The 10539-nt window shown below is 38.5% G+C and overlaps 1 protein-coding gene across 3 annotated transcripts in view; it reads right to left on the minus strand.

Moving 5' to 3' along the window:
• Positions 1-10291, minus strand: part of LOC124166511 (A disintegrin and metalloproteinase with thrombospondin motifs 9-like) — a 758369-nt gene extending 748078 nt beyond the window's left edge. For all 3 annotated transcript variants that reach the window (XM_046544055.1, XM_046544053.1, XM_046544056.1), the window contains exon 1: positions 9619-10291. In XM_046544055.1, the coding sequence (XP_046400011.1) occupies positions 9619-9901 (283 nt within the window). In that variant the 5' untranslated portion in view covers positions 9902-10291. The remainder of the gene's footprint in view (positions 1-9618) is intronic.
• Between the last annotated feature and the right edge of the window lie 248 nt (positions 10292-10539).

The following is a 10539-nucleotide window of genomic DNA, read 5'->3' on the forward strand; positions in this document are numbered from 1 at the left end:
AAAACGGAATTATTAATTCCTAATTCATCCAGGTGGCTCAGACCCATTAAGAGAAAAAATAAAGAAATTAAAAAATTACGACTGCTTGTTATATTTATGGCTCGGACAATAGTTGAGGAAAATACTTCAGGGAATTTAGATGGAATGTAAAATTGATCAACATCAATAAACATCAAAGAAAACGAAAAATTAATAAAGACGCATTCTCTAAGTATGAATTAGTTTGGATAATGGTCCACAAGAGATTATGTCATCTCAATTAAAACGGGTGGAAAAAGTGAAGCAGCAGCAGAGATTATTTCTGTCAGCAGAAATCTTCACGCGCTCGTCTTCAAGCACGTCTTCCCTCCCTGATGGAGAAATTTTTCAAGATTCACGATGTAGAATATCCAAAAAAATATACGCACACAGCCATTACCCAAATTATGGCTGATTTGCTCAGTGTAGGTACCGAAACGGATTCTTTCCGAAGTGAAGATAAATAGAGATGACGTCACTCAATACCAACACCAAATCCATGTCCCGAAAATACTTTCGATTTTTTTTTGCTCCGTAGCCGCGGGGATCAAAATAAGAAGCAAACCGCATGTTCTTCAAACACGTGTAAAACGCCTTGAAAGATGATACACGGCCGACCGATCACGGAGGTGATCGGCTTTTCGGGGGAATAAATAAATAAATTAACGCAAAAGGTGGATGGAGCGACCCCAGGTGAAAAAATTCCGAATTGAAAATTAAACTATGCGCGACATGGAGAGAGGAGGAAAAAGTCCCCTCAAAGATATCTCGCTTAATTTATCAATGGCGTAATTTACATGGCTCTCTAAAATAAAGCGGAGAGGTGTAAGCCCGACGGCTGAAGGCCTTTGGGGGTCAAACGGAGGCCGTGTCCCATTAAACACCAGCATTGCCAACCTTCAACATCCATGCTCTCACCGGGAAAATGAAGGGTCACTTCTTTTCAGATCGATTTAATGATCTGAAACACACCATTGCAGATTTCACGCACAAATTAGGCACGCAACCAGCTTTTACTTCGTTTAATAATCCATCAGTTTTCAGATGAAACTGTTACCATCGTTATTTTTTTTAAATTGTAGCGACTTTTTAATTAACATTCGTAAATATTTCTTTTAAAATTAAAAATGTGCATATTCATTGTTTTGATTTTATATCATATACGATAACTTTTTTATTATTACCATGATAAATTTTCTCCTGGACCTCTATATAATTAATAAGGAGATTTATGTCTTGAGTTGTTGCTCTATACATGGGATACTTCAACTTTCCAAAAAAAAAAAAATTTAATGAAGCACACATTTTTTAAATAAGATGGTGATGGGTTCATGATCAAAATCTCCCTTTCGACCTCCTGCATGAGTTCCACAGGCATTTCTGTTTTAAAACTTACGTAATATTCTCACTACTCACAGCACGTATACTGAGGTAACACATCTATATTCTATAAAATCCCCTAACGACCACTCACTCACTCACTCATACGAATTTTTGGGGTGAACGAGACGAGATACGACAAAAATTCCTATGAATACCCCCTCTAAAATTGTCTGTAACCCCAGGAAAAATTATGAAAACAATAAATTTCCAATTATTTATCTGTCTATTCAATTAGAATTGAGTATGGGGATTAGTTCAAAAAATGTCCACCAAATTCCAATGGCGGCGCGGCAGTCATACAAACAAACAGAAAACAAACAATCATAGCAACATATTTGTTTATGCAAGCAAGAGAATCTTAATTGGAAAAGGAATTAAAACGAAAAACTGATAAATATAAGGAAGGAAATTAAGAAAGTAATATTTGAAGTGTCTATATCTTTGCGTCTTCTTTCCGCATGAACAAACATCTGTTTAAATCAAAGCGCATTCAAATGAAAAGTGGAGAAATATAAGGTAGGAAATTAGTTATTTTTTTTTGGTATATTACATCGAAAGTGTGGTGGTTATTAATTTCAAAGTTAACAAGTGCACTAAATGCCAATTTAGAAATATGATTCGTGCTGTTGACTATAGTTCGTATCTTGTTGGCGATACACGATTGTAGTAGAAAGACTTAAACAAGTCTTACATAATATAGGTTGGTAAAAATGATTTTATTTTCATTTTTTGTGATGTTGATAACTTTTTATTTTTGTTTACGTTCTTTTTTCCGTTAATTTCCTTTTTAATGTACAATGTTATCCGTGAGCTGCAGGAGTGAATAGGCAGTGAATAATACAATATGGAAGATAAGTGCAAATAAAGGTATTTCTTATTCAATTATTTGTCTTGCGAAAATCACGTTTCCTTGAGTGACTAAGTTATTCAATTGTGAAAATTATCGAAATCTTGACATTCACAATGTCTTGTACAACAAAGGCTGTGATCCGTTACTCACCAGATTTATTGCGCATTGCGTTGGATATTAAAGCTGAGATATTTGTGTATCCCGATTCATTAAAACTTTAAATACTTTCTGAAGTGAAATCATTCGCGATCACGATAAAATTCGTCATACTAGCCCCAATTCATGCTAAGGCGCATTTGTTCTAGATATTGATATTCAGTCCCTACGTAATTCGCTTAAGAAGGGGAACAGCTGTTGCATCTTATTCGTATATCAAGAATTTGGTTGAGTTTTGTAGAAATAATATAATAATAATAATAATTCCACATTATGGTACATGAAATTTTAATAGGTTACTCAAGCATGAAAAATAATTAATAACCGTGTAATACGTAAAGTCGTTATGCAACGATATTACGTATGCATTGGGTGTTACCGTGGAACGTGGTCTCAACGCTTTTTGTATTTGAATTGAATAAGTTAGAGAAACTCGTAGAAATTTATTTTGCTTTTTTAGCCCCTCAGAAAAACTTTTCTCTTTATAAATATTTACAGTCATACTGTAGCCTACGTACCATGCGCTCGTTTTACGTGAAAGTGGAAATATTGCTTATACCTAAGGTAGCAAGCTTAAAAGTAAACGATCCTTAAGTAACAAGTAGGAAACAAAAAGTGTAAGACCTCCCACAGTGAGCATAACAGGCCGCAGGCCTTTTTAGGGGGGGCTGAGCCCCCCCAGCGAGCAAAGCGAGTTTTAACATATAATTCTATCAAACATGAACTCATCTATGAACTTTTTCGCGTCGATATTTTCCATACATTTGATAAAGTAAGTAAATCGGACTAGGTCTATTCCAAACACCTTCTCCGAACATTTCAAGGTGATAATTTGAGTCTTAAACAAGAACCTACCGAATGTAAAAAAATGCACTCAGGTTTTACTCGAGCGTGATAATAGGTGAACACACAAACTTACGTAATTTTCCACATTCTTAAATCAAACTCACTCCAACCTAGGTTTCAACGAACAGGTTCTCATCATCAATTTTAAAAAATTCAGGAATTTGTCACAAGTTTAACACACCGAATTATAAGTTTTAAACTTAAAAAACGAACCTCTTCATTTTTTTAAATTAATCTCACATACGATTAGTACAAGTACAGTATGGTAAAACCATTATCAAAAAGAGTGCAATTTTCGCCTCTGTATTTTCCATCCAGTAAATTTTTCATGCACTAGACAAAGTAAGTAAATCCTATAAGGTCTATTCCAAACACTTACTCTGAACGTTTTAAGGTGATCATGTATGTTTTAAAGATGCAACTACCTAATATAAAACAATAGTCTCCGGTTTTACTCGATTTGAATGATAGATAAACACAAAAAAGTTTGTAATTTTCAACACTAACCAAACTGAGAAAGTTTGTCAGCTCGTCTATCGAGTCAAGCATCTATCCTGCCTAACAAGTCCTGAAAAAATACCATTTGATCGGTAGTAAGGGGTCCTCTTAACAGGGTACCGCACGCGCGTTCATTCGTAAAATAAAAAGCGCTCTTCCGCCTTCCAACTCCGCGAGGCACACTGCTACCTCTTCTCCTTTCACTTTCGATTCCACGAGCGGAACGTATGCAGGTGCACACACACACGCGCGCGCGCGCGTGCATTCTCGGCAGACATCGCTTCCGCTCCGAAAGACGTTTCTTAACGTCACAAGCATCATCATTCCCCAGAAAGTTCACATTTACGTCTACCCATACTGAAGGCTTGTTCACCCTTTTTTCATAACTTTCATCATCTAGCAATAATAAATAACTATTACTGAACTTATACTGAGACATTAAAACAATTGGACATTGTAATAAATTGTCAATTCATCTTTACCTCTGTATAATTAATTAGCAGGTGTATTTCTTGAGGAGCATGTCCACAAATAAAAAATTCAGTTCGCCAACCTTTTGAACAAGTTATAACGTCCTTCCTTCGGAATTAAATGCATTATTCTGAAATTGAATAAGATGCTGGGAGTCAGTAAGAGAGATGTTACAAAAATGGAATTACATACATATCATAAACAGTATTGAAAAATTCTGAGCGGTACAAAAATGCACGTACCTCAGTTGCAGTTACTCTTTTTTTTTAATGTTACATTTGGGAATAATTGCGTGGGCAAACGTGACCTCAAAATAAAGTTTTCGAAAAGATACTATTCTTTTCGCACACCGAAATCAGACAATGTCGATTTGACGTAAGCATATTATCATGTTAGCAATTAGAACACATTTCCATTCAAATTAAAATCACTCTAATTTTGCAAAAAAAAAAAACAGTTCCAAACGTGATTTTATAAAATAATTATTATCACTAAACTTAGGAAAAGCCGCTAAACAACTCCTATCTCTTCCAATTTTTAAACCTAAAAGCAAAAGAAACCTATGTACGACCTCCGTTAGCATTGTTTTCAACTTCAACAATTTGCGATCTGCAGATATCAAAACGAGAAGTTATCTCTGAAGAAAACCTCCAGCGATCACGGCCGGGATTATCTTCTAGAGTCAACCAACGGCAATTGCAACTTAAACCTAAAGATAGCAATTGATTGGGATACATATGATTGATGAGACCCAGCCCATAATGGGTGACTATTAAAAAATGAAAACCATAAAGGGGATTGATTTTGACGGGAGGATAGGCCAGGTAGCATAATCACGGTGGTGGAATACAGCTATGGATTCATGATGAACCACGCCAGCCATATGGTTTCTGCTAAAACCTTTCACCGACAGTACATATCAAATCGAAGAAAAATCTTCATTAAAACGATAAAAAGATATTCTTGCAATCACAAAGAGTGCACATGACTTAAAAGTTTTCCGTTTTCAAAACACGTGAACTTTCTTTTTCGTAAGGTATCCATAAAAAATGGCTTCTTTAAAATAGGAATAGAAATGAAGTGTTTATGCTAATAAGTTTTAATATCACTCTGCTACATGAACTAATGAATAACGTAATTGCACATAATAAATGATTATATCACTTTTTATAATTCTCGACCAAAAGTTCGCTTGGGTACCGCAGCAACCGAAATGATTGTATTATCTCCATCATCGTAATCATGACGCAATACATATTCCACTCCTCATTGTACGAGGCCATAACATAACGAAACAGGCTCACAATAGAACGAAAAAAAATTCAAAGAAACAAAACATGAGTTTCAAATTATCTGGACCAGAATTACATCCTCTGGAGTACAGCGAAGGAAAAGGCCATTCATGGCGAGGAACTAGGTCAAGTTCAAAGCCAATGACATTAAAGTAAGAGTTATCCGAGCATGACGCTTCCAATGGTCCGATTAACAGCTTCAGGAAATCTGACCCTATTTCTTTGGCGAATGAGTGATTACAAAAAACAGATTTCACAATAGCAGTCGATTCAAATTCGGCAGCAAAAAAATCCACCAAGAGAAGTGCCTGAGAACAATAGACAACAAGATTTCTGAAATACGGTTCATTTCAAAGTTTCCAAAGAAGAAAATGAGACGATATCCATCGATTCATCACATAGCACCATTCCAGCTAATATAATTTTTTTGAATAATTTTACACGCACCGAAAATCAATACAAGCACGAAAAATTATTCACACTGCTATCTTTACATTTATAACAACTGCTTTAAGGATACATATCTACTTTATACACTAGCAAGTGAGACAACGTTTTACCACAGTGGACACTATTGTAATTAAAAAAGCCTGACGTACTAACATCATGACAGAAAGAGGTCTCAAGGAGAATGTTTCCACACAAGTACAAACCTAATGTTTCTACCACCGCCTATGCACGCCTCAGCTACAAGCATTGCCTATCATATCAGCAAGGTGTAACCTATCCCCGATATATTTTAAATAACATTTATTGAAATCACCTATCGGGTGGAGAAAAAGTTTTCGGGAGTAAAGAGGAGATTGCCCATATTCAACGTTTAAGGAGGGTAAGTCTCTAAGAAAGGAAGAATTGAAAACAACACAACGAAATACATTTACTTCAAGTCAGACACCAAAAACATGCACAACACTCCACAGTAAACTCAATGAAAAAGTCGTACTCAGTCGAAAAGGGAGGAAAAATCTCAAGTAGCAAGATAGTAGCCATAGTGACTGGGTTACCTGATAATCAGCTGTACCATAATATCATGTCCTGGGATGTACCATGATATTTGAGGATAATATATTTTCATGTCGTCTTGTGCTCAAAAATAGGTTAATAGTAGAAATTAAAATTTTCAACGATAAATGATTAAGTGGGAATTCATATCGGTCACTTGCTATTAACTTTTGATCACTTGACGAAATCTTATCCGCACTTCTGATACTTGGTTAATAGGCATCTATTTGTTACCTAAAGGTTAGAAAAAGCTTAATGTCGGTTTTGAAGAAAAATAAGCGCACCGCTATTTCTTTGCCACGATTAGGTTTTATTATGTTCAAAATGAAGGAAATAAATTCGATTTTATTAAAAATTCAACTAAGCGAAACTTTGGATTTGACTTAATTTTTTGCTTCGCAAAAGAAAAAGAAATCAAAAGGACTAAATTATTGTTCATAGTCTGAGTGCTCAACAAACCTTCATGGCAGTAGAAAATCGGAGAAGCATTATCATCTAAATCATAAACTGAGGAGAAAGTCATACATATCTATGCTTACATAGGTACTATAAATCACTGCCTTTCCTTCCACCTGAATAATATCAGGTTCACAAACCACCACGTTTTTATTTTCAGTGAAATAAAATCAACATGGGTTGAATGGGTCCGTCATAAATAAATTCGGAATATTACAGCGCAAATGGAGAAAATAACTATTCATTAGATCGATCAGAGCATCCCACCATGATCTATGCTATAGTCACAAAGGTGGGTTCTAACTCTTAAGGGTCTTGATTATCTGGCCAAAAAACACCGCTCAAAATGCTTTTCTTTACACTAGTACTGCCTTACTGCTACCACCACGCCGTTGCATTTTTGCTAGGGATAAGATGAAAGACCAATTTTGATGATGACTCCACTAAAAACAACTAGTGCTACGATTAAAAAAATATTCAAAATACGCTAATATTCCGTTTTTCGTAAATTTTAACGAAAAATAGCAAAGCGCAGACGAGGAGCTAACTTTATTTCCTCACTCGAAAGCGCATTCACTTCTTCAATCGCTAATTGAAATAGTGCACTCTTTTGTTATTTCCACAGTGACTCTGAGGCAGAGAGCAATCGGTGCCGTGTTTTATCGCCATCAAATCTGACGGCAGCACTCCTGTTTCCACGGCAACAGTGAGAACCTCACGCTGAGTAGCCACAGAGAGGCGCCGATTTCAAAAGTTCCGTTTTGACAAACCGGCGATACTTTCAACTCCCAAGGTCTCATCAGTCACTCCGAGAATTCGCTACGAGCTCGTCATTGAAACTGTTGACATTGAGGAGACTTGCTCCATTTTAGCATCCACTGCCAAGGATATCCCACATGTATTTCATTACGGTACTCTGAAAGTAGTTTCTTGTATCTAATAATTGTTTTATCGTATCGATAGGAATGGGCAGTGGGGAAAGTCAACTTCCTTGAAGGAAGCATAAAACTAAGTAAGTATTCCGAGTCACTTCGAGTGAAGTTGAAATAACAGTTTCCTGGCAAAAAACATTTACCCATGAATATTTAAATATTATTCCGATATTTTAGCATATCCGCCATAGCTATTGAGTAATTTTTCTATAAAAATAGACGAAAGGCAAGGCAAAGAAATAATGAAACTTGTTGACAAAGGATGGGGTCAAATTATCAAGTCTCGAGCAATTCGCGGAGCATAAACCAAAATTCGATAGAATACGAGTATAATATATAATTAAATGAAAATAACAGCTCGGATTAATTAATGAAACACACATTTCAGTCTCATGCAGCATCAACGCTTGATTAATTGGCAGCGATAGAATGCTTCGGACCCTCACCACTACAACTGATAAAAAACAAAATGCTACTATTTAGTATTTCGATAAATCTGGCCGCGACTATTGGAGCAATAGCGCATGGTTCCTCTTGCCAAAAACTGTGGATAGTGTCAGCTGTCACCGAGAGCACAAAAAACGCTCCTCGCTTCTCGTAAAACTTACACCGCAGGGGAAACAGCTGATAGCGAAGAGTATGAACGAACCTCGGAGGACGTCGGTCGCAGTGCACTATGGGTCACCAGCACAGCGAATATACACCCAACAGACGAAAGAAAATGAAAACTAAATCCACCCCAAGGCACTATTTAACAGCAAAGACACAATTTTACGATACGCATAACAATTCAGAAGAGATCGAAAAATAATTAGTGATTCAAGAATCGAATTACCAAAAAGTAGAGTAAAAGTCTCCTCAGAGTTCCTTGAAGAATGAATAAAAACAGTAAAGCAGTGATTAAGTTCATGATAAAAGAGTTTCGAGATAAAAGATACTTCCCAGCATCACTAAAAATCGCAATTTCATCGAACATAGCGAGTAACCTTCAAATTATAATTTACATGAAATAAGTGAAAAAACAATACCCACTTCAGCTATTAAATTCCTTTTGGAAAACATAAAAGAATTTACCCTGTCGTATGAGTATTTTTAAGGCAGAGTACATCTCATACGCGATACAGAAAAAGTGAAATAATATTGTCGCCACGAAACTAATGTGATCTGTATTTTTCGAAAAATAGAAACTTATTCCATTGTATTCGTGGCTTCCAACATCAGAACACACGTCAACTCATCGCACTAAGTAATTCAACAACGTCAGCATTCGTCCTAGCATTTCAATGCCGAAAATGCAATTCCACATACGAAATTCAATGAGGTAAATACAATAATCACCAGAAATTAGCGTGGTACATCGAATATTTCGAATTACCAAAACTCATTCCGGCAATCAAAATTCTTTGCGGCCGATCAGGCTTTACCAATAACACCTACAAACAACCTCCTCATTCCGCTCAGCGAACTAAAATCTTCCTGCCCCCGCCTTGCCATCAGCTGTGCGCTCTTCCCCGTTCGCCAAGCTCCGCGAACTGGGCGGACACCGAAATTTCGCCGAGCGAAAAAAAACCTCACCCACTCAAGAACTACAAAACAATGCTGGGAACAATAATTACGGGGAGAACAATTTCGAGAGGGTTGAAAGAAAAAACAATGGGGAGGTGCGCCCATGGGGTGGGTGGTTCGGTGGAAGGGGCTGGCTCGGAAAACTGACCGTTGGCGGGGTTCCCTTTGACCGGCTCGTTGGGCGGTAGACGGTGGGGCACCCTGGTGGTGGTCAGCGGCTGGGGAGGAGACTGCGACGTCCCGTTGCGGTAGCCAGTCCACATGTAAACTATGACGACGACGAGGCCGAGGATAGCCGCTACCACGGCGACCAACACGGCCCTGTTCTTCGCCTTGGAAGTCATCATCCAGGAGCGAAACCCGCGTCCACTCCTCCGGGCCCGGCCTCCGCAACCGCACGAAGCCGCCAGATCAGGTGCGTCTGGCGACATCTTCGCCGCATCAGAGGACCGGAGGCCTTCGTAAGCCTGGCCGCTGGGGCATCCTTGCCCCGCCCTCGAATCGTGCAGCGACAGCTTGGAAGAATATTAAAAGCCAACCACGATGGAAGAGAGTAGACCACTTTTTCTTTTAATTCGCGACTATTTCTTTTTTATATGTTAATCCCGGTAACAGCGGTGCAGCAAAAGACTGAGACCTCTCACACACTCTTCCCTTTCGTTCAAACACGATTTCCCGTACAAACACACACACGCGCGTGTCTTGATGCGGTTCGCGTCGGCGCCACCACCGGAAGAGGCGGGAGCCGAGGCACGGAAGCAAGCACGTGTGGCGAGCCGCACGGGAAAAGTCCCGGGGGAGAGACCACCCTTCGAACTGGAAGCTACGGAGGGCACTGAGATGATCGCGGAGCGCCGAGGACCACACTCTCCCGCCAGACACGCGGCCGGGCCGAAATTGACAGTGGCGCGCTCTAGCGGAGGACGGGCGAACTCGAAAGGAGTCGACGACGACGGCGAGGAGAGCGGTCTCCATGGGAACAGAGTCATCATCATCTCTATAAGGTTTTGTATTGTAGCGTTTTTATAGACTCGCCTTGTTGTTTTTCATCTTGCCGGGATCAAGTCTT

Source organism: Ischnura elegans, chromosome 10 (genome assembly GCF_921293095.1).
Source record: "Ischnura elegans chromosome 10, ioIscEleg1.1, whole genome shotgun sequence".
NCBI lineage: Eukaryota > Metazoa > Arthropoda > Insecta > Odonata > Coenagrionidae > Ischnura > Ischnura elegans.